Source organism: Dipodomys spectabilis, unplaced genomic scaffold (genome assembly GCF_019054845.1).
Source record: "Dipodomys spectabilis isolate Male_0828 unplaced genomic scaffold, ASM1905484v1 ptg000009l, whole genome shotgun sequence".
Classification (NCBI taxonomy): domain Eukaryota; kingdom Metazoa; phylum Chordata; class Mammalia; order Rodentia; family Heteromyidae; genus Dipodomys; species Dipodomys spectabilis.
The window spans coordinates 17,936,957-17,962,151 of record NW_024870686.1 but is presented as its reverse complement, the minus strand read 5'-3'; the positions used below and the strand labels follow the sequence as shown (position 1 = coordinate 17,962,151).

At 37.7% G+C, this 25,195-nt stretch overlaps 1 protein-coding gene and 1 pseudogene across 1 annotated transcript in view; one reads left to right on the top strand and one right to left on the bottom strand.

The window, feature by feature from the left end:
• The window catches only part of Wwc2 (WW and C2 domain containing 2), a 177,767-nt gene that overhangs the window by 86,524 nt on the left and 66,048 nt on the right, over positions 1 to 25,195 (top strand). Inside the window, exons 3-4 of the mRNA XM_042700025.1 lie at positions 12,804 to 13,007; positions 14,036 to 14,112. Coding sequence (XP_042555959.1) covers positions 12,804 to 13,007; positions 14,036 to 14,112 — 281 coding nt within the window. The remainder of the gene's footprint in view (positions 1 to 12,803; positions 13,008 to 14,035; positions 14,113 to 25,195) is intronic.
• Positions 10,235 to 10,598, bottom strand: LOC122125426 (annotated as a pseudogene).

Sequence of the window (25,195 nt, the reverse complement as noted above, 5' to 3'; positions counted from 1 at the left end):
ATATAGACTTAGGTATATGCGTGTATATGAATGTCTATTTCTCATCAGGCCCTTTAAAATTTATTCAGATTACACTTTTAAAAAAGTTACTGTAACTCATATTCACATCACTTAAGTATATTAATCTTAAATAGATATATTTATATATGTATTTATTACTGGATCTAGGGTCTGGGTACTGTCCCTTAGCTTTTTCACTCAAGGATAGTGCTCTACCACTTGAACCACAGCTCTACTTCCAGCTTTTTTGCTGGTTAACTGGACATAAAAGTGTCATGAACTTTCCCTACCCTGGCTACAAACCATGATTCTCAAATCAGCCTCCTGAGGAACTAGAATTATAGACATGAACTGCTGATGCCCAAAAGGAATTAGAAGTATATTTCAGGGATAAACTGTGCTTAAGAAAGTGCCGTTTTTGATTATCAGAATATAAAATATTAAGTCCACTACTTTGCTTTAGTGTAACAATTTTTTAACCTAGTAGCCTGATGGATTTATTCAACCCTCAAGTACCCAAATTACCTGCAGCAAATAGTTTAGTTACTGAGAAGGATCTGGCCCATTATCTCATTAATCTTCAAGACATTCCTGCAAAGTAGTTTGGAGAGCAAATGGTATTATCTTTTCATCACAGCTGGTCCACACATATGTTGTGTTTTGACATTGTATAGTTTCAGCATTATTTTCTCTTTATTTAGATAAAAAATGAGATAAGGAATGTTTGGCTAGTTAATACTGTTTCTGTGAAACACTCTTAAATATTAGAAGCAAAAGATTTGACCTTCACAGTGGTGTTTCTTACTTAGTGTTTGCCTTACAGCGAGTTTGTGTAATTGGGGAGTGGGGGTTGTTTGCATCTACCTAGAAAATAATTATGAGGTGCCATTTGTAAGGCTGTAATATTGGTGCTGTAATTAGAAAGATATCATTTCTTGTTGGGATTAGAATTGCACCATAATTTTTCCCTTTTTCCTAGTAACTGAAGTGGTGTACACCTTCATGAATCCATACTATATATTTATGGGTTTTAATAAGTGTTTAGTCTTTCCTAACTCCAACCCGAATCAATATGCAGGACATTTCTGTAATCTAGTGAGTTCTGTCCTGTTCCTTGGTTATAGCTCCCCACTACTGTGTAAATGTTTGAATATGATAAATCTTAGTGAAAGGTTTAAAATAAAGTTAATTTTGTAATTGTTGAATCTTTTTTATCCATTGAAAATTTAACCTTAGATAACTTCTTTTTTCTGTTCTATAATTGTCATGTATTTCTTATTTTATAGTTTTCAGACATCTCACTAGCTATTATATATGTGATTTCCTAAAGAAGCTTTCACATATTTGTCTATTCTTTTTTTTTTTTTTTTTGCCAGTCCTGGGACTTGAACTCTGAGCCTGGGTGCTATCCCTGAGCTTTTGTATTCAATGCTAGCAGTTCTACCACATGAGCCGTAGCACCATTTCTGGCTTTTTGTTAATTGGAGATAAGAGTGTCACAAACTTTCCTGCCTAGGCTGGTTTCAAACCATGATCCTCAGATCTCAGTCTCCTAAATAGCTAAGATTCCAGATGTGAGCCACTGGCACCTGGCCTAATTGTGTTTTTTTGAGACAGGACCTGTTTTGTGCAGTCCAGGGTAGCCCTATTTTCATAATCAGCCTTCCAAATGCTGGGATTATAGGTATGTTTCACCATGCTTGGTGAATACCACAATATGGGTTTTGTTTTGTCAAGTAGGTCCTCTGTTATTTTAATTCTATTATTGAACTCTGATACAAATTTTAACATTTCTCTTGCTTTTCAGTTCTAAAAGTTTTACTTTTAAATAGGGCTTCTATTTTTCTTTAAGTTTTTAGTTATTATTAAAGAGGTGATACACAGAGGGGTTACAGTTATTATAAGTCAGGTAAAGAGTACATTTCCTTTTGGACGGTGTCACCCTTTCCCCCTCTCTCAGTTTTATAGTTTCTATTTCTTGGCTAAGAGTAGCTAACTTTTCCATTCATTTTATAGTATTTGCCTGTACTTCATGGCATGAATTTAATAGCTGTTCCCATGATTTTAAAAGCTGTCACCTCAAGGTTGACTTGTGTTGATTGTTTATGTCTTAAAGATTCGTGATTCTATATTTGTTTAGTAATTTTGGGTAGTATCACGGACACTGTTCTGTTATGTAGGGTCTTTTCTCATTTTCTGTGGGCCCTTATTCTAAGGTCAGCTTAGTTTTCAAAGAATGGAAAGCTATTTTGATGTGCTTTATGTTTGTATCAACAAAAAGTGACTAGGATCTATTCTCAAGATTTTTGTGTGTGATATATTTATTCAGTAGGTTCAAAGGTGAATCTGTACACAGATTTAAAGGCTCCCTTTCTCAAATCTGCCTGCCTTACCTTTCCATGGAGGAGTAAGTCTTGTTCTATTTATCAAGTCTTTAGCCTTCCTGCAGTAAGAAAGAGTGGGCTTTGTCTTGAAGATAAAAAGTATGGGGGATATGTGAGATTGGGGAGGGATCGAACAACCAAAGTGGTAAGCTGTTTTGATTTCCTACCCAATCCTCCTTGGTCTTAACTTGGATTGTTGTATATTTTCTGTGCTCACATTTTAGTTTTACCCTGTGGGACAGATTGGATGGTTTGTGCTCATTCCATATTACTTAGAACTAAACGCTTTGTATTATTAGAGTTGAAGTTGGATGAAGATTTCTCAATTTTAAGAAATATTTTATATGAACTTGATTCTTTTAGATGTAACCCTCCAAAATGTTGAGTTCTTCTATTGAATCCTGTCTTGTTTTCAAACTTAACTGGGCAGATAATTAAGAAAGAAACATTTTAGATACTTAACCCACTAGGGTGGTAGTGACACTAAGCTTTGAAAACATGACAGTTTACATATTCCAAATATTCGTAGAATCCAGGGACATCTCAGCCATCCTTTTCTTCCACATACACATGAACCTGTTAGTGTTTTAGATTGTGCCTCTTATTCTCATTTGATCAACACAGTCCTTTTGGGGTCCTTAAAACTTGTAATTCCCCAATATGGGACCCCACTCTGTCTCACAGAATGCTGTCTCATACCTAACATTGTGTTATCGTTTACAGTTTCCATGTGAATTCTAGCTCTATCTATATCCCTGTTTCATATTGTCTTAATCACTTGTCAAACTTTCCCAGTAATGAAACTGTTCTATTTAGTTTTGCTTTCAAAGTAAAAAATAGGATCTGGTATAGGTGGTTTAGGCCCATAATTGTAGCTATTCAAGAGGCTGAGATCTGAGGATCAGAGTTAGAAGCAGCAAGCCCAGCTAGGGCAGCAAAGTCAGTGAGACTCTTATCTCCAGTTAACTACCAAAAAGCTGGAAATGGAGCCATGGCTCAAGTGGTAGAGCTCTAGCCTTGAGCAAACAAGCTCAAAGACAGTGCGCAGGTCCTAAATTTAAATCTGCACACACATATATGCATACATGCAAACACACACACACATACACACATAGAGTTAAAGGACCACATACAATTTCTCAGCTTTCCTTTTGATTTTATTATTTTTGAAAAAATTGTACTCATACTCAAATTGAAAAAATTTTGAGGATCTTATTAATTGTTGCCTTTTTTGTATCATATAACTTTTTTTTGGTATCATATAACTCAGATTTACCCCTCCCCTTTATTTCCTTTCCCATTACCATTCTGCTATAGATGTTTATTGCCTTATTCTCTGTCCATTGTTCATTTGTTCTTACATATATTTTATAAAAGTCATAGTGCAGAAAAAATAGCTTAATACTCCAGAGTTAACTAATTACTTTTGAATCTTTTAAGTATAGTCTTCATATTAACATACACACATACACAGTGGGATTGTATTATATGTTGTGATTTGTAAATTGTTTTTTTGTTTTTTTTTTTTCATTTAATATAAACTTAAAGAATTAGCCAGATACCAGTGGCTCACGCCTAGCGACTCAGGAGGCTGAGGTCTGAGCATCACAGTTCAAAGCCAGCCCAGGCAGATTCTCAAGATTTTGAGACTCCAAATAACCATCAAAAAGCTGGAAGTGGAGCTGTGGCTCAAGTGAAAGAGTGCTAACCTTGAGCACAAAACCTCAGTGACAGTGCCTGGGCGTGTGCGCACACCCCTCCCCCCCCAGCCACACACACAGAAAACATAGAGTAACACAGTTAAAACATCACCATTGCATTGGTAGAGCACCAGGCCACTTTCAAGGATGACTACCCTAGAAAGCACTTTCAGCTCATAGACAAAGAATGCCTTAACCAGACTTGGGGAAAGAGGGACAGTATGCAGGCAGGTTTGGGAGTTGGGAGCAGTGTAAGCTGCCTAAAGGAGGACCACAGAGAAAGCCAAGTGCCTTTTAGAGACTAGAGAAAACAGAACTTGATAAAAGAAATTTAAAAAATTTAGAGGAATTCTGAATGGTGCCTAAAGATATAAATAAGGATGAAGTCTTCTTGTCTAGAACCTGTTTTCTTTTTTCGGCCAGGCCTGAGGCTTGAACTCAGGGCCTGGGCACTGCCCTGAGCTTCTTTTTGCTCAAGGCTAGCACTCTACCACTTGAGCCACAGTGCCACTTCAGCTTTTTCTGTTTATGTGGTACTAAGGAATCGAATCCAGGACTTGATGCATGCTAGGCAAGCACTCTACTACTAAGCCACCTTCCCAGCCCTTGTCTAGAATCTTAACTGCCCTTTGTAATTACTACTTGGTCCACAGGACTATACTTTTTTCAACTAAAAGGAACACTTTTTTCCCCCAAATTGCTGTGACACTTAACCATAACTTCTGACAAGATAATCTGTCATTCTAAGTATAAAATTGTTTTCACTCTTACACAGTTTCTTACATTTGTGTTTCTTGAAAGAAGGATCATGCCTAAACATCTTCTTTCTCCTATTGCTTATAGTAGATGGCTAATAGTTATCTGTACAAATGCAAACAATAAGTATTTTAGCTGTTAGTTTATGAAAAGGTAGATAAGGCAAGTTACTTACATTCATTTCATTATTCACGGCTAGAAGAATAGAAATAGGCATTACAGACAAATAATATTCATTTGAAGAGTTTAATATTATCTTCATATAAGCCTCTCGTGTCCTCTCTATAAAGTTCCACATCTATAAAACTGATGGAATGTAACTTCCCTTGAGATGCATGATATTTGAGCACGTGTAATATATTACTTCTCTAATATAGTAGAGAACATGCAAATTACATTACATTATAATATAGTGATCTCTCAAGGCCAGTAGGTCTCAATAAAAATATAATATTTGTATAATACATTCTCTTCAAGTGTTTACATTTAATAAATATTCTTTTCAGATCTGTTCAGCAAATATAAGGGATGCAGATGAAGCACAGTCTTAGTTTATGAAGCTTTCTTCAAAGGTGCCCTTGGGAACCCTTTATTGTAACTCATATTTGATCTGTACAGTATTTCAGAAATACAAATGTTTCTTGTTGAATCTCTTGTAACAAGAATTATTTAAACCAGTCTATTTGAAACATTTCTGCGGACCTATGCAAAATAAATGCTGATTATTATCATTGCATAAAATGCTGATTTATTATTATCCGTATTATGGTACTTTGTGAATTGGTCAATCTTTCTGCCAGTATCCTGTGGCCTTTTTGCTGCGGACAAATATTATTAGGAGTTTAAGTATGGCAGTTCCTCAACATGGAGAGAAATCTGATTACCTGAAACTTGCCAAGAAATTTGGAGAAGCCAGGCATGGTGGCTCATGCCTATAATTCTAACTACTCAGGAGGCTGAGATCTGAGAGTCATGATTCAGTACCAGCCTGGGCAGGAAAGGCTGTGAAACTCTTATGTCCAATAAACCACCAGAAAACCAGAAGTGGCACTGTGGCTCAAGTGGTAGAGTGCTTACATGAGCTGAAGAGCTGAGGGACAGCACCCAGGCCCAGAGTTCAAGTCCCACGACCGACAAAAAAAGAAAAAAAATTTGGAGAGAGAGAACACTAAGAGCACATTCTTAAAACTTAAAACATTTAACTTTAAAACATTTTAAGTGTTTTGTATACATTTCAATTTGTATCATGCCTTTACTTGACCTAGCCCATACTAGAGGGGTATGAAAACTGGAAACTGAGTATTCTTGGGGACAGTGTATACTTACAAATCTTTTAGGTGACTGCTTCTCTGTTTTGAGTCAGGTTATGTGCATATGTTCATAAATATTAGAAATTGACATAAGCACTGAATATTATAGGATACCCAGAGAAGCATTGATATAACACATATATGAAATTAAGAATTTTTGGCTCTTATTTAATCTCTGCCTATCTTCTATATTCTCTAGATGGCTGAATTGTCCCCCACCCCTACCCCACCCCCTCGCTTCCCAGTCATGCTTTCGAAGATTATTGGCTGGAAAGTCTTTCCATTTGGCTCAAGCATACATTCTCCTCCAACCCTTAATTCCTTCTTCATACATTTAAATGTTGCCATTAACTACTAAATTGACATGGAATACTAAAATCAGTATTCAAAATTCTACTTTAGAGAATTCTCAAACTTTATTAACCAGTCAATGTGAAGCAACAGCGATAGATCTGAGGCAGTGACTGTAGTGTGCCTCACAGACTTAGACCATTTTGTTAATCACCTCAGGACTCTCTTGACTCCAAGGGGACTCATCTTCACAGCCCAACACACTTTTGTTTAGGATCAGACCTTATCCTTAGAGGTCAGGTTAAGCATCCTGACAATCTGGCCTCCAGAAATTCTCCTGGGCCAAATCACATCTCCTTATGTCAGTCTTTAGGATTTGACTTGCTGGGCTTGTTGGAGCCAAATTGGAATACTGAATTGGGCTTCATTAGGATTGAAATGTACTTGCAAAGCATTTAGAAGATGGTGTATACCACTAGATATCCCAGCTAATTGATAAATTAATTTTTTATCTGAGTATATCAGGAATAGATTCTTATATTCAAATAATGACCAGTCCTTATATTCCATCTTGTTATGCTTGTACTTGGGATTTAGTTTATAGAGGTGATTATATAGAGGGATGTAGTTACTATAAATGAGCTAAAAATGAGTAGTCAGTACCACTGGAAGATGTTAGATGTTTTAGTCTACCAAGTAAACTACTAAACTGAGATGATTTAAAGTAGGAAGAGAATTGGCTTATGGTAGCACAGTCAGTCAAAAGAGATTATGGCTTTGGGTTTTGGATGGCTGGTTTACATATAAAAGATGAACTCTTTGGGAGTGTCTTAAGATTTGTTGTCTTAAGAATTCCTAACCTTGGAATGGGTTCTGTCCCTACCTCACAAGCTCTGCCAGCTGTCAAAACATCATAACCTAAAGGAAAAATTTAAGTGATTAATACAGCATCTACCAACCAATTGTAAATACTACATTGTATTTTATACTTAGAAGTCCAGAGGAACAATAATTTTCTTGATTATTTTCAATCACATCTGTTGATCTGTCCCTAAAATCTTGTGTAAAAGAATGGATACCAGTAAAGCGAAAGTGAGTAGAAGCATGGGGACATGATTTTATAGTTTGTTAAGCTACAAGAATGTAACATCTCACCTTTTAAAAATTATTTTTATTATCTTTTGTATTGCTCACATGTGTACAAGTAGAAAGTGAAGAGCTGGTAGACATCAATATATTTCACGTATTAAAGCAGATTATCCCATGTATACCAGCCAATTCAAACCACAGTAGGTCAATATGGATGCAGAATGCTTGGTGGAGCTTTCGTTCTGAGGTATAGCTGCCTGGACCTAAAACAGTGGGAGGAATATGGCTGTGTAACTTCTTTGTTCTTGAAGAATAAACAGCAGAAGCAGCACCATATATATATATATATATATATATATATATATATATATATATATATATATATATATATACACATACACACACACACATATGTGTATATATATATATGTGTGTGTGTGTGTGTGTGTGTGTAGCTCAAATTAGAGCCTCTTTTCTTTCCTTTTTAAAAATTTTACTTTATTGTAAAGATGCTGTACAAAGGGTTTACAGTTACATGAGTAAGGTAATTTCTTGTACATTTCTTGTTGAGCATTGTTGCCCCCTCCTTTGTTTTCTCCCACTATCCCTTCCCACCCTCACCTACCTTACTCCCCCTCTTCCCACAAAGTTGTAAAGTTCATTTCCAATATAGTGTCTTGGGGGTATCAGTGTTGCAATTGGTCCTGTGTCCTTGTTTCAGCATTTTGTTACTCCCTTTCCCCTTCCCCAAATTGGGCCTGGGCACTCACTGTCCTTGAGCTCTTCAGCCCAAGGCTAGTGCTCTACCACTTGAACCACAGCACCACTTCTGCTTTTCTGGTGGTTAATTGGAGATAAGAATCTCACAGACTTTCCTGGCTTTGAACTGGGATCCTCAGATCTCAGCCTCCTGAGTAGCTAGCATTACAGGTGTGAGCTGCCGGCATCCAGCAGAGCCCTTTTTCTATTGTAGCATCTCATTTAAACCTCAGAACAGACCCTTGAAGGTAACCCTATTTTACAGAGGAAGAACTTGAAACTTTCATGGGGTCTGAGACTGTGCTCAGGGTCATACAAATTATAAGTAAAAAGCCTGGATTTGAACCAGTTAGACTGGATTCTTTTTTTTTTTTTTTTTTTAAAGCATCCTTGTTCTTAGAATTTCTCCAGAAGTCACACAATTCATCTGCCTTCAGATGATCCGCATCTCAGTATTTTCAGTGGAAGGAAGAATCGTCTTACCTTTTCTGCTTAGTTTCTCACACTGCAGGTAGCTTCAGCCTTCCCACCATCCTAGCGATGATGTCACTGTATCATCTCCCTGACTCCTACCACACCTCACTCCTACCATGTCCTTTTCCTGAAATAAATGCGGAAATTCTGTTTGGAGCACCCTCCTGTTGGTTCCATAATCCTGTCTACTCCTTCCCTTCTTGAGTGAACTTGGCTGACTGACATATGATGTGTACTCTTTATCTCAAAGTAACTCAGTGGGCTGTGGTGGTATATTCAGGGATGACATGACATCATGTGCTTAAAATCTAGACGGCTTTTATAAATGGAGCACAAAAATGATTTTATCAAAGCCCTTAGGAGTTGTCTTAATTTGACTTGCATTTCTGGCATAGGAGAAGGACTGCTGTATTTGCTATTTGCTAGGGAAATTTTCTACCACTTGAGCCACCTCACAGTTCTTTTTGTTTTAGTTGTTTTTCAGGTCTCCTCTGACTTGCAATCCTCCAGGGCTCTGTCTCTAGAGTAACTGAAATATAGGCATGCATTACCATGCCAAGCTTGGAATTTTTTTTTTGAGGGGGGGAGGTCAGTCATAGGGTATGAACTCTGGGCCTAGGTGCTGTCCCTGAGCTCTTCAGCTGATGGCAAGTGCCCTACCACTTGAGCCACAGCACCACTTCTGGTTTTCTGGTGTTTAATTAGAGATAAGAATCTTACAGATTTTCCTGCCCTGGCTGGCTCTGAACCTTGATCCTCAGATCTCAGCCTCCTGAGAAGCTAGTATTATAGGCATGAGCCACAGGTGCCCTGCCAGAATTTCTGTTTGTTTACTTCTTGCCAGACATAGGGTTTGAACTCAGGGCCTTGAGCTCTTACTTGACTTGCTTGCTTACTAGTGGCACTTTTCTGCTTGAGCCAGTTTGGCTTTTGTTGGTTACATGAGGATGAGTTTTCTCTCTGGGCAGGCTTCAAAGCCTAATCCTGTAGGTCTCAGCCTTCTGATACCAACATCAAGTGGCATATATTTTAAGATAGGGTCTTGATGATATTTCTTGTTCAGCCTTGTTACAAACTACTGTCCCCCTGTCTGTGCCTCCTGAATAGCCCGGATCACAATTGTTCACCACCATCCCCGGCTTAGCAGCTTGCTAACTTTTTGCCCAGTCTGGCCTCTTACAGATATACTCACCATGCCTAACCTATAATCTCATTTCTTAACTTTTTGTTTTATAACAATGATAACAGCATATTTGATCAATTCTTCAGCAGAATCCAAGAAAATAATTGATAAGAACTTACTGTTACATGGCCTATTAATGATAGATGTATTTTCTTTTTGTTCTTTTTTCTTTTTCTAGTTACCACCAGTTTCTTATAAATGGGAGATAAGGAAATTATGTACATGATGAAAGATCTCAGAACTCCCATGGAATGGGCAGCTTTACATGATGCCTTTTCAGTGATGCATTTACTCTGTACACTTCCCAAGAATGTCGCCATCCCTAAATAAGAATGATAAATAATCTTTGTCATCTAGAACTACTTTGGTGCCTCCACATTCTGGGAGAAGAACTCTTATCACCCACTTTCTCACTAACTGGCTGAATTTCTTCACCCTTTCCTTTAGAGCCCAATCCCATGGCCATTACTGTGGCTTGCAATTCTTTTCCTTGAGACTTTTCAGGAAGCATAATGCCTTCTTTGGTTACAGTTTCAGCTGCACTTCTTTTGACCAACACTTAGTCAAACAGAGGAAGAAACTTCCTAAATGCTTGTCCAGCCATGACTCTCGCGGTCGCTACTTGGACTCTGCTTTCACGAACACGCTGCAAAGAGAGCATTTTTTGTTATTTTTAAGGGTATTTCTCCCTTTGTCTTCTGTCTCCTTAACTCCTCATATTAAATGTCACACATGGAAAGAAAAATACCACCCAGGAACACATTTCATTCAAATTTGCATAGGTTGTCTTGGCTTGGGTTCTTCCAAAAGCAGACAGAAAGCCAAGAACATAAATGATTTATAGAGGAAATCCCAGGATAAACCAGTAAGGAAATGAGGACAGTGAGGGGAAAATGTAAACACAGATTTTGTTTCTCTTAAGTCTCAGGCTCCATACGATGGAGGTACTCTGGAGTATAGTTTATATCTTTATCTTTGTCTTCCGGGAGTTTTTTTTTTTTTTTTGGTAGCTCATGCAGTGGCCAGTGGCTACAGGTGTGCCACTTCAGTACCTAAGATTATTCCCAGGATCCTTTAAGGACACACCAAGTATTGACATTGAAAAATGATGACGTCTAGGGAATGGTGTACAGACTTATAAGCAAGATCTGAGAGTATTTGGACAACACACCAGCAAAATGCTAAGATTAAATCAGAAAAACTACTCTGTCTTTTACATTCGATTCACTCAAACAAAATAATCTTCCCAGGGTTTCATGGCTAGCTGATATCAGAAGCAGTAATGGATCCCATGTGGCCTTACTCGAAGCCATGGTTCTTTTTTAAGAAGCTGATGGTAGCAAAGTATGTTACTTGAGTTAAAGTCACAACTGTTCCCATTGCATCTCAGTTCACTTTATTGCAGCTGCCTGAACCTTTAAAGTATACTTTACCATTAACTTTATTTAGGTAAAACTTATATAAGTTGCACCTACTTACTTTATAATAGATAAACTAAAATGATTCAAGTGCTTGGTATCCTTCTGTTTTCATTTTTCTTTTCTTTTGCTTGGTGCCTTCTACTCTAAAAGGATGAGTTTTCAATTCACAAAACAAGAGAAAATTACTGTAGACCCCAGTAGAGGAGGGTCTGATACTTGCCTAGGGAGAGAGTGGAGGAGATAGAATGAGTTTTGGTGCAGAGCCTTGGTTCATTGGAGTCACTTGAAACCTGCTGGAGCCTGGGTTCCAGCTGCAGAAATTCTAATAAGTCTGGGAATTTTTATGTAAAAGGGTCTCTGTGTGATTGAACTACACAAAGTTCACAAACAGTGTGCAGACATATATTAAAACTAGGAGTAGGGTTGTTTGTTTTTAAATTTCTCATCTACTATGGACCGATATTCTGGTAAAATATAGTCAAAAATTAGAAAAATGAAAGCAGAGTGCTGGTAGTTCACACTTGTAATCCTAACTACTCAGGAGGCTAAGATCTGAGAGTTGTGTTTCAAAGCCAGAAAAAAAGTCTGTGAGACTCTTATCTCCAATTAACCATCAAAAAGCCAGAAGTAGGGCTGGGAAGGTGGCTCAGTGGTAGAGCGCTTGCCTTGCATGCCTGAGGCCCTAGGTTCGATTCCTCAGCACCACATAAACAAAAAGAAAAAAGCCGGAAGTGGCGCTGTGGCTAAAGTGGTAGAACGCTAGGCTTGAGCTGAAGAGCTGAGGGACAGCACCCAGGCCCAGAGTTCAGGCCCCACGACTGGACCCCCCCCCCAAAAAAAAAAAAAAAAACAAAAACAACAAAAAAAACCCAGAAGTAGAGTTATGACTCAAGTGGTAGAGCGCTAGTCTTGGGCACAAAAGCTCAGGGACATTGCTCAGGTTCTGAATTCAAGCCCCAGGATTGGCACACACACACATACACCCCCCCTCCCCCCACACAAATAAAATTAGAAAAGTGAAAACACATAGGAAATATAAACCATAATATTACTAGGTTCAATAACAGGCAATAATTGAATAAAAATTCTGCTAAGATTGCAAAACATTTACTTTTATTTCCATTATTATTGTGTCTGTGAAAGGGCTGCGGTGGTCTGTGGAGCAGGTGTGGAGAAATGTTATGTAGAGGATGTGTGAAGTAGGTATCCCAAGAGCCTGCCTCTGGATTTACAGTTAGAGTGCATTGTTGACAAGGACCTAAAAATGGGGGGGGTGAAGATTAGGTAAAATAAAAAGCTGTATTATGTTTTTGAGATCACTCCAGAAATGCTAATAAATTTTTTAGAGGATACAAAAATTCAAGCGAACTAGTTTTTCAAGTTTAAATAATCCCCAAACCTAATGCAATTCTATACCCCACCTAATATATTTTCAGAAACCACACAGATAGAAGATCCAAGAAAACAATGGCGAGGGGAGCAGGAGAAGATGCTCAAGGACTATCTCTCAGTGGCCCAAGATGCACTTAGGACACAAAAGGAGCTGTATCATGTAAAAGAACAAAGACTGGCTTTGGCTCTAGATGAATATGTACGATTAAATGATGCCTATAAGGAAAAGTCAAGTTCTCGCACGAGCTGTAAGTATGGTATGGCTGTTCAGACTTGAGGGGTGGACATGGAATTGTAGATGGTAGAATGCCACTTGAACTTCTGTAGAGTTTAATTTTGAGCTCTTTTCATTCCCATGGAAGAACTCCCCTACCCAAGAGAGGTAAGGGCACTCTACAGATTTCTCAGTAAAACCCCTCATCCCCATTCTAGATAGAAATCTCCTTATTTGTGGATAATACATACCATTTGGTATCCTCTACCTAAGTGCCTTTTATTCATTTATGAATAAAACTTTATTTTTCAGAACAAGGCAAGTCATTCAGTCCTTTTGATTACTTTTTTTTTTTTTTTTTTAATTTTTTTTGCCAGTTGTGAGGCTTGAACACGGGACCTGGGCACTATCCCTGAGCCTTTTTGTGCTCAAGGCTAGCTCTCTTACCACTTGAGCCACAGTGGCATTTCTGGTTTTTGAATGGTTAATTGGAGATAAGAGTTTCATGGGGACTTTTCTGCTTGGGCTGGCTTTTAAAAGCAATCCTCAGATCTCAGCCTCCTGAGTGGCTAGGATTACAGGCATGTGCCATTGGTACCTGGCCTTTTGATTACTCTTGTAAAGTATCTTTAGTGGGAGGGAACTGGAACATTAGAATTAGAACCAAGTTTCCATGTTCCACCCCTACCCACACAGTTATTTATTTCACCATCATTTTATATATGAAATCTCAGGGAGACCTTGTTTGCAGAAGAAATTCTACTTAAGTTATAAGTTCATGGATAATGAAAAGCCCTGATAACTTGCAACATAATATAGTTCTCTAAGGAATACTCTAGCAAACCCAGGAAGAATTAATTATGATGTTCCTCTTTCCCGAGTTAAAAAATTGTAAGGATTTAAAGATTTCTTTTAAATTTGGATGTCTGAATGATAATAAAGGTATTATAAAAAGAAAGTATCCACAAATGAACAGAAATTTTACTCTTAGAGTCAGTAAATGTTAGATCAAAAACCAGTGATGAAATTTATAATCATTCTTTTTCTTTTGTTTTTCAAAAGTATTCTCAGGATCTTCATCCAGTACTAAATATGATCCTGATATTTTAAAAGCTGAGATCTCTACTACACGATTAAGGGTAAGATTTTTTTTGTTGTTGTTTCTTGTTTTTATTGTAGCTCTACATTGAACATGACATAGGAACTGAAGGCCCTAGAAGGGGCATTGGTGGTCATCTCCATTTTGTAGTAAATGTCTCCATTTAATCCTGCTGGGTGTTTTTTCTCCCTTTGTGTGAACTAGTTCAGTGTTTGGAATCACCTTTATTACCCATATAGAGTAAATTCCATGATTGGTTTTAGAGAGTGTATTCCATTATTGGTAAGAAACTTCCCACCATTATGTCAATTGTTTCCATCATTACTTGAATGCTTATCCTTCTAAGTTCAGCCAAATTGCTCTTTTGTCAGACAACCCAATATATAAGGTGCCTACAAGTTTCATGATTATGTCATTCTTTTTTAAGGCAAACTAAGTTCTCCATAATCACTCATATAAAATTGTTTCCTGGTTCTTGCTTTAAATCGTTCTTACTGAACTGCTGTTAAAGCCAGAGCTTGTTTATCTTTGATGTTTGGGGTCTAAGAGGCCAGGCCGCTCATCACGCAAATTAAGTCATGTAATCAATACGAAAGTCATAAAATAGATTATTACCCTGCCCTGAGTAGCCTCATTGGCTCTCTTCCTCTTATTACTCACTATCATTGTCCCCCTAAAAGCAGTACCAGGCTCATGAACACTGTAGATTAACCCTGTAAAAGTGGAATGCTACTATATGTATTCTTGAGAGCTTTTCGTTGTTCAGTACATTTCAGGATTCAGTCGCATTCAGTTTTGTGAATGTGAATTCACAAAATTTCTCCTTTGGTGTACATACCATAAATTCTCTCTTCTACCATCAGTATAGATTAGAATTGATTCCATTTTCTGATTACTAAAAACGTCTTGATGTATATATCTATTATACTGTCTTTTGGTGTCTGTATATACATGTTTTTGATAAATAAATGGAATTTAACAGTTAATATGGCTCACTGGATATGCTGAATATTTATAGTCCTCTTACTTCTTAGTATCTGCACCTAGGGCTCTAAATTTTAGATACATGGTTTTTACTTGTATTTTGTTCGAAAGGTTTGAGTTTTATTATAATTCAATTCTAAATATTTTCTTTCTTTTATGATTTTTTTTCTCTTTTCTTTTTTTGGCAGCACTTGCTAGGCTGGAAATCTATCATTTGTGCCTCCAGCTTCTGATTTTTTTCATGAATATACTGCTTAATTTTCAAACAGATTTTTATTGTTTTTATTACTGATTTTAATTTAATTTTTCTATTTTGCTTATATTTTTCAGTTTAAACTTTTTTTTTTTTTTTTTGGTCCTGGGGCCTGAATGCTGGGCCTGGGAGCTCTTCAGTTCAAGGCTAGAGCTCTAAGTGCTTATGTGGTGCTGAGGAATTGAACCTAAGGCCTCATGCATGCATGCAAGGCAAGCACTCTACCACTGAGCCACCTACCTAGCCCCAGTTTAAACATTTTATTTCATTATTTTTAGTTTCTAGATATTGTACAAATTCTGGCCACAGATTTGTACATTTTGACCAAAATCACCATAGATTTTTGTTTGTTTTTGTGCTGGTCCTGAGGTTTGGGTCTGGGCATTGTCGTTGAGCTTTTTTTGCTGAAGGCTAGTGCTCTAATACTTGAACCACAGTTTCTGCTTCTAGCTCTTTGATGATTAACTGGAGATAAGAATCTCACAGACTTTTCTGCCCAGGCTGGCTTTGAACCAGATCTCAGTCTGCTATGTAGTATGAGCTACTGGCACCTTGTTACTTTTAAATTCCATATTTTGATTAATATAGTATTTAGACTTGATTAATATGGTATTTAGATTTCCAGTATTTGGATTCTGTAGACTTGTTGTTTTCTGTCCTGTTGGGTTTTTTTTTTTTTTGGATCCGGTCGTGGGGCCTGAACTCTGGGTCTGGGTGCTGTCCCTCAGCTCTTCAGCTCAAGGCAAGCACTCTACAACTTGAGCCACAGCGCCACTTCCAGCTTTTTTCTTTTTTGCTTATGTGGTGCTGAGGAATTGAACCCAGGGCCTCATGCATGCAAGGCAAGCGCTCTACCACTGAGCCACCTTCCTAGCCCCATCCTGTTGGTTTTTTTGTGTGAGTTCTTGAATCTTACCATTGCTTACTTTTTTTTTTGGCTAGTTGTAGAACTTGAACTCTGGGCCTGGGCACTGTCAGCTCAAGGTGAGCATTCTACCACTTGAGCCACAGCACCACTTCTGGTTTTCTGGTGGTTTATTGGAGATAAGAGTCTCATGGACTTTCCTGGGCAATCTGGCTTTGAACCATGATCATCAGATCTCAGCCTCCTAAGCAGCTAGGATTATAGGCATGAGCCACCAGCACCTAGCCTGCTTACTTTTTTTTTTTTTTTTTAATTAAGATTCATATGGAATGTATAAAAAGTGTATAGACAATGTGAGGCTTTGAATGATCTTTCTGTCTTCCAGAGTGTTTACTTTTTCTTCTTGCTGGCAGTTGGTCCAAGGACAGATCATTTTAATTCAATCTGGGTTGGAACTGACTGAAATCTGGGCTTCAGCCCTTTTCTGAGGCTTTAGTCTATTTCCTGCTTTCCCAAAGCCTTCAAAATCACACTGGACTCTTGGGATACTTATCAGGTTTCCTGGCTGCTTGATTGATACTGAGCTCCTGATCTCTCCCTTAGCTCTGTGGAACTTTTCTCTGTATCTCAGGGTCTTAGTCAACATCTTTTTCTAACTTTCCAAGAGACAAGGCATCCTTGCATAGGTATGTCCTTCAAAAGAAAAACCTGTGCTGGCCAGACACTGGTGGCTCACACCTGTTATCTTAGCTACTCAAGAGGCTGAGATCTAAGGATCACAGGAAAGTCTGTGAGACTCTTCTCTTCAATAAACTACCTGAAAACTGGAAGTGGCACTGTGGCTCAAGTGGTAGAGCACTCGCCTTAAGCTGAAGAGCTGAGGGACAATGCCTAGGCCCAGAGTTCAAGCCCCATGACTGATCAAAAAAAAAAAAAAAAAACCACAAACAACAAAAAACCTGTGCTGCATTTACATCATGACTCTCAACTTCCCCTCATTTCTTGATCATTATCCTAAGTACAACCTTACCAAGTCTTTGGTGTCTTCAAATTGATGTTTTTTTTTGTTTTTTTTTTTTTTGTAACAATTTATTTAATTTGTTCCCTGAACTGAGAGTGTGAAAGAAGTTTTATGGACTGAGGATGTAGTTCACTTGGGCATGTGTGAGGCCCTAGGTTCAGCCCCCAGCACCAAAACCAAGAAACAAAATTATGTATATTCACTGGAAGTTTGGATTTTTGTTTTGGTCTAGTTCATCAAAGTCATTCATAGAAGCTGTCTACAACCAATGACCTTCAGGATATCATAAACCCAGTACTTGATAAACCTATTTGTAGTCCTCTGTACATTTCTCAAGACTGTCATGTAATATTTTTTCAGCTGCTTTAATACTAGATCGCTGTACAGTTCTGTATGTTTCTAATCTACTAGACTAGATACTTATCCAAGAAATAGGAAATGAAGCTATTTTTGCTAAAATTCACCTCTAATAAGCTCCAGTACTACTTGAGCTGTGCACTTCCCCACTTCCCAGGAAGTTATTACTTATTATTGCTGCCCTTTGATTTCAAATGTTAGCCATTTTTCATAGTTCTTATCTTTGTAAGACACATTGTAAATGGAATGACCACAATAGGTTCTTGTAGCCTATCCATTTCAACCCCTTGGAGGAAATAGGTGAACTGAAGAAGGGGTTTGCCAGCAAAAACCTATTCGGACTTCTCATTCAGATAACCATTTAGAAGGAAATAGACCCTGGATCAATCAGGGGTATCACAGGAGAACACACGTGGTTACATTCCCCACAGCTGTCTCCCAAGACAGCAGAGTCTTTAAAAAAACAACAAAATACAACTTATTCTGTGCCAAGGTGAAGTTTGTTATTAATATGAGAGCCATTTTGTGTGTGTGTGTGTGTACGTGTGTATACACACACATATACACTCTGAATTTTTTATAAAATTAAAATAAATTTATTATATACTATAAAATTAGTTAACTATATATTAAGTGTTTGTAATATAGAAATGTATTATCTCATAGCATATTTATAAAATATATTCATATACATTATGAAAGATACATATATAAACAGGCATAGTAAAATGTTAAGTATATGGATTTATATCTATAGAATATAAATTTGTATTTGTAATATATATATAAATTAAATGTATATCAGATGTAGAGATATAACCATTTTATATATATCTATAAGATGTGTACTGTATGTATTTCATCACTTTACAACTACACTTTACAACTCCCCTTCAGAAAGACGCTTCCTTAAGAGACATGGCACAGTGAAATCCCCCCTATACGACAAATGTGTGATAATAAAAGGAGAATTATTTTTTAAAAAGATGGTTCTTCAAGAAGAGGAAGTAAAGACATTCCTACATAATTGTAATAAAAGGTCAGGAGTAACCCTGTCTTTGCCTCTGTCAGTGCTTCTTTTAAACTCCAGGCAATGAAAATGCCTGCCAGTGCCTCCGGAACCCCTGCGGCTTACGTTGCTGTTGTTTTGTTTCCAGCTGGGTCATGGTTTGGGCACATTGAGTGTCTCTGGTGTTTGTGCACATTGGTAGGAGGAGTAGCTCAACCAGTTACATTCCCTGTGTGTACAAGTCCTTTCAAAATTAGTGTCACAGGAATAGTGATTCATGAATGAACTCATTTGCTTTGGTAGCTCTATGTACCTGCCTGAATTTTTTTTTCTTTTGTGCTGGTCCTGGGATTTGAACTCAGGGCCTGGGTGCTATCCCTGAGGGGTGTGTGTGTGTGTGTGTGTGTGTGTGTGTGTTGGTCATGGGTCTTGAACAGGGGGCTTGGGCACTATCACTGAGGGCCTGGGTGCTATTCCTGAGGGGGTGTGTGTGTGTGTGTGTGTGTGTGTGTGTGTGTGTGTGTGTGTGTGTGTGTGTGTGTTGGTCATGGGTCTTGAACAGGGGGCTTGGGCACTATCACTGAGTTCTTTTTGCTCAAGGCTAGATTTCTACCACTTTGAGCCACAACTCTACTTCCAGTTTTCTGGTGGCTAATTGGAGGCAAGAGTTCCATGGACTTTCCTGCCTAGGCTGGCTTCAAACCACGATCCTCAGATCTCAGCCTGCTGAGTAGCTAGGATTACAGGTGTGAGCTGCCAGTTCCTACCTGCACAGTAAAAACTTTTGATTTTTGGTGCTATTCCTGGGGCTTGAACTCAGGTGCCAGGGTGTTGCTGCTGAGTTCATTTGCTCAAGTCTGGCACGCTATTGCTTGACCCATAGCTTCACTTCCAGTGATTAATTGAAGATAAGAGTGTCAGAACTTTCCTGCTCAGGCTGGCTTTGAATCTTAATCATCAGATCTCAGCCTCCATAGTACCTAATATTATAGACATGAGCCACCAGCACCTGGCAGTAAAACCTTTTTGAGCATGGCCAAACCCTAATTTCATACTTTTATTATTGTAATGCTGCAGTTGTTAGCAGGCTTGCCTCATTTGTTTGGCTGAGAGATAGTGGGTCAGCTGCTTGGCAAGCATGAATATGGGAACATCTGTCTAAAGCATCTGTTTCAGGTTATTTCATGCTTTGTCCATCATCACTGTCATTGTCCTCCTCAGTCAAACCGGAGAGCAGTGTTTCCTGATAGCTTATTTTCGTTTATTGAAATTGTAAAAGAACACTTTTTATTAAGATACTGGCTTTTAATTTCTTGAGAAAAAGATAGTTTAGAAGGAGCAACGTAAAATTTATGACTGTGTAATTCCTATTTTTTTCCCCTTAGAGATGTTTAGAACATTGCCTTATTGGCCTGTAGGATAGAATATCTTCCACTACTAAACTTCAAACTCAAGTACCATTAAAACAATCTATGCTGAAGATTACAAATAGAGGGCTAGGAAGGTGGCTCAGTGGTAGCCTGCTTGCCTTGCATGCCTGAGGCCCTGGGTTCAATTCCTTAGCATCACATAAGCAGAAAAAAGCTGGAAGTGGCGCTGTGGCTTAAGTGGTAGAGCACTAGCCTTTAGCTGAAGAGCTGAGGGACAGTGCCCAGGCCCAGAGTTCCGGCCTCACGACCAGCAAAAAAAAAAAAGATTACAATAGATAAGATGTAGTAAAATTTGGATGAGAAAATTTTTAACAATTTTTATTAAAAGTCCTTATCACTGTTGACCAAGCTGAAAGAGAGCATTGCCAATATAAAAGATAAATATGTCAGCTGCTGTGTTGGCTCACTACTATAATCCTATCTACTTAGGAGCTTGAGATCTGAAGATCACAGTTTGAAGCCAGCCTAGGCAGGAAAGTCCCTGAGATTCTTTTTTTTTTTTTTTTGGGTCCGGTCGTGGGAGCCTGAACTCTGGGCCTGGGCACTGTCCCTCAGCTCTTCAGCTCAAGGCTAGTGCTCTACCACTTGAGCCACAGCGCCACTTCCGGCTTTTTTCTTTTTGCTTATGTGGTGCTGCGGAATCGAACCCAGGGCTTCATGCATGCAAGGCAAGCACTCTACCACTGAGCCACCTTCCCAGCCCGTCCCTGAGATTCTTATCTCCAGCTAACTAACCTAAGCCAGAAGTTGAGCTGTGGCTCAAGTGGTAAGCACTAGCCTCGAGTGAAAAAGCTAAGGACAGTGCCTAGGTTTTAAGTTCAAGCCCCACTACTAGCAAATAAATAAGACAAATGCATTTAAGCAGTTTATTGAACCCCCTACTCCCCAACACACACACAGTTTGTGATCCAGTACAACTTTAAATTTTGCAAAACAGGAAAGCAGAAGGTCCTTTGGTTAAGTTATTTGTATTCCATCCCAAACAAGTGATTGGCTACTGACACAGCTATTACTAATAAAGTGTTCAGCTTTCATTATCAGTATTGACTCACACAAATATTGTTAAAATGGAATCACTTTTAAGAGTGGTGATAAGTTTAGAAAAGTCATCACAATCTCCCATTGGACATAGATTCAAAAAGAACAATAATCAAATAGAAGATTTTGTTTGTAACTATTGAATAGAATTAAAAGTATTTAGTGAATATGCACCTCAAAATGTAATACTTTAAGCAATGATCCAACTGATAGAACAAACCATAGCAATCTGTCTCAAATGACAAGAAATATACCTTCTGAGAATGGGTTTGTACAAATGAGGATTGTCCACCAGACATGAAAGGTTCCCTTGTACTTCCACATTATTTAAAATTTAGCTTCAGCTAGGTGTGGGGGTTGATGGCTGCAATACCAGCAGTAGGCTGAGGAGGGAGAAGCATGAGATCAAGGCCAGTTCAGCAGACTTAAATAAGAGTATTCAAGGGGAGCTTGGGCTACTTAGACCATATTCAAAAACAAAACCAAGACACCAAAATCTTCAGTTTCCAATCTGAGTTATTTCAGTTATGATTTACTTATTTTAAGGTGTTGAAGGAGAGGGAACAATGGTAATTTGTAACACTAAAGTTTGCAGTAGATGTAGTTTATTCTTCTAGGATATTCACGAATGAATTTGTATTGTTTTTGTGTTTGGTTAGAAAATAGCTTAGCAATCTTAGTAGAATGAAAAATTGTATTTGATCTACAGTCCCTAAAAAAAGACAGAAGGAAAAAAAAAAGAACACAAGAGGAAGACTTCGTTGTTAATACAAGAACTGATATTTATTAGGCAATTCTAGTAACTTTAAATAATTTAAATGTCATGCCATATTAGTGGGTTTTTTTTAAAAGCAGACCTTGAGGACAGTAAAACCAACACTATCACATTTATGGACTTTGTAATATTTCATTTCCTCTAATGATTTTGGCTTCCTTTCTTAACTTTGAAGGATGTTAAACTACAGGCTAAATAATAATACACTTAAAAAGAAATCCTTCGTTGACATTATGTTGTTGTTAAAGAGCTACTTAATTTCTTCTTGCTTGTGTAAATCATCATATTTGTCTTTCCCTTAAACCCCATATTCATCATACTCATGACAGTTTCTAAAGTTAAATGCAATTAGGGTCTCCTAGGAGGGAATATACTGTGACAAGAAAATAACCATTCATGAATGATCAATTTTGAATTGGACAAATATATAAGCACAGATAAAAACAATTGAAAAAAGGATAAGAGGGATTGTTTTAGATTAAAAACTGCATTATTATAGGAATTATTAATCACTATGTACACAGAAAATATTATAATTATCTTTGTTTCCATCATATTCCTCAACAATTTTGTTCTTTTGGTTTCCCCATTTCAATGAATTATTTTGATGACAGTTTAAGATAATATATTACTTAATATAAAATATTACATTTCCATAAGTAAATATATATTTCCTTATATGTCTTAAAAAACATAATCACTATACCATTATCATTTTTTTTTGAAACGTTATGTCAAATTCTTTGGTGCTGTCCACAGATTCTGTCAATTTGTGGTTGGTAGTGATTTATTTGAATCAGGGCTCAGATAAAGTCTACACATGGCAATTGGTAGATATATTTCTAACATCTTATTTTTAATCATAATGTTTTCCTTTGTAACTGTTCAAAATAATCAGGTCATTTATAGAGGTCCTCACTGTCTTAGTTATGTTTCTTACATTCTAGGAGTGGACATGAACAAATGTCTTCAGCTTCTATATTTTCTTTCAATTGCCAGTTATAGGTAGAATTATGAGGTCAAGGTTTTTTGGGGATGGCGGAAAATTTAGGTGAGAATTTGTCAGAGATGATGTCTGTGCATCTTCAAGAAGTATATACTATCTTGTTTTTAACTTTTTTTCATTATGGAAGTAATCATTAGGGATTGTAAAATATATGCTCATGGATTTAAACATAGTTGACATTTTAGACCTGAAGTTATGTTTCTTTTTTGGGGGGGGTGGGGGAGAACCGGTTGTGGGGCCTGAACTCTGGGCCTGGGTGCTGTCCCTCAGCTCTTTGGCTCAAGGCTAGCGCTCTGCCACTTGAGCCACAGTGCCACTTCCGGCTTTTTTCTTTTTGTTTATGTGGTGATGATGAATCGAACCCAGGACCTCATGTATGCAAGGCAGGTATACCAGGAGGATCACTGTTTGAGGCCAGTTTGGATAAAAACTTATCCAAACTTCATCTCTGTAGTCACTACCTAGTGGTATGCTCCTGTAATCCCAGCTACACAACAAGCAGAGGTAAAAAAATTGTGGTCCAAAGCCAGCCCCAGTCCAAAAGCAAGACTCTATGAAAAATAACAAGCAGTAACAGGCTGGAGTCAAGACTTAAGTAGAGCACTTGTCTTGTTAGCATGAGATCTTGAGTATAAACCCCAGTACTACCATCATCATCCCCCAAAAAGTCAAGATAATGATTACCTTTAGGTTGAGGGGAAGAATAATTTGGAGGGATACAAGAATAGCTTATTGGAATATGTATTTCTTGAACCATTGACCAATACATGGTATTGAGACTTTGGAGTCATCACTGAATTGAATACCTGGTTTTTTTCTTTTCAATATGTTATTATACTTCCAAGTTAAAAAGAAACTTAGAATCTACTTATTTAGGAAATGTAGAAACCACTAAATAATAGTGGATTAAAGGTATCTGATGCTACAATTAGCCAAACTGAGAAACAGAACTTTTCCATAGCCTCAAAGTATGTCCCCTGAGTATGTGCTATTAAACACTGGTGGTTTTAACATGCCCACTAATTTTTTGGCATTCCTTTCTTGTTCTTCAATAGTCACTTTTTAACGAAAAGTTTGGAAAGGGAAAAATAGTAAACTACTAAGAAACTTGGCAAACCCCAGTATAACCAATTGATTGAGGTTCAATCACCAATACTGTTGATACACATTCTCTGGTAATGTTTGAGAAGATCACAGCCCCTCTGTGATGTTTGCCTACAATCCATAATCTCAATCTGATTGTGAATTCAACTGAGCAAATTTAAGTTGAGACATTCTTTATAGATGTCTTCTTCAAAATTGAGTCATCATTAATAAGTCATACCACAGATTAGATAAATTGAGAGATTGGAAAAGACCAAAGGTCTACCTCTGCAGCCTCAGTGCTAATGATACAGAGTTAAAGACAGTACCTTAAATGGATTATACCAGAATATATGGAAGTCTTAAAATTAAAGAAGGAATATATTTGACAGAACAGAGATCCAAAGAGGCTAGAAAGGAAACAACATAAAGTACAAACTACCAGGCATGGCAAGAATGAAGACCTGAGTTAAACCTTAGTAAGGTACCCCCCCATCCCCCAGAAAAAAAATCCATAGAAGAGCAAAAATTACTGGAATATGAAACATGACTATAATAAAGAGGGTCAAGATAAGCAAAATTTGGTTCTTTTAAAGAAAATAAAATTGATACATGCCTGTCCAGATCAGCTGACTCAAAAGTGAGAAAAATATTCCTTGCCCTCCCCCCCCCCCAAATGTAGAATGAAGAGAGACAAAACTAGAGATATTAAAGAAAAAGAGACTATTAGCTGTGTGCTGGTGGCTCACGCCTGTAATCCTAGGTACTCAGAGACTGGGATCTGAGGATCATGGTTCAAAGCCAGCCAGAGCAGGAAAGTCTATGAGACACTTACCTACAATAATCACAGAAAAAGCTGGAAGTGGCGAACCTTGAGCAAAAGTTGTTCAGGGACGGCACCCAGGCCCAGAGTTTCAGCCCAAGGACTTGGCAGTGGGGGGTGGGGGGACCCAGAATATTTTAAGACAATTTAGAAGATTAAATTTAAACAGTGAGATAAGGTTTTTAAAAGGTCCAAATTTTATTGACCAAAAATGACTCAAGATGAAGGGAAAAGTCTGAGGAATTAAATTTTGACACTAAATTCTGATGAGTTTGTACAATAAAAGAAAATATAAGCCAGCCATATAAACATGGATGTAAATAATACTAAACAAAATATTGGTAAACTCAAAAAGCAAAAGTCAACATTGTACATGTGAGCAGGCAAATGGTGAAGAAGTTGATCTAGCTGGTTTAATCACCAGTAATTTCAGTCAGAGTTAGGTCCTACAGTGGGAAAAGGGGGCATTATTTAATGTG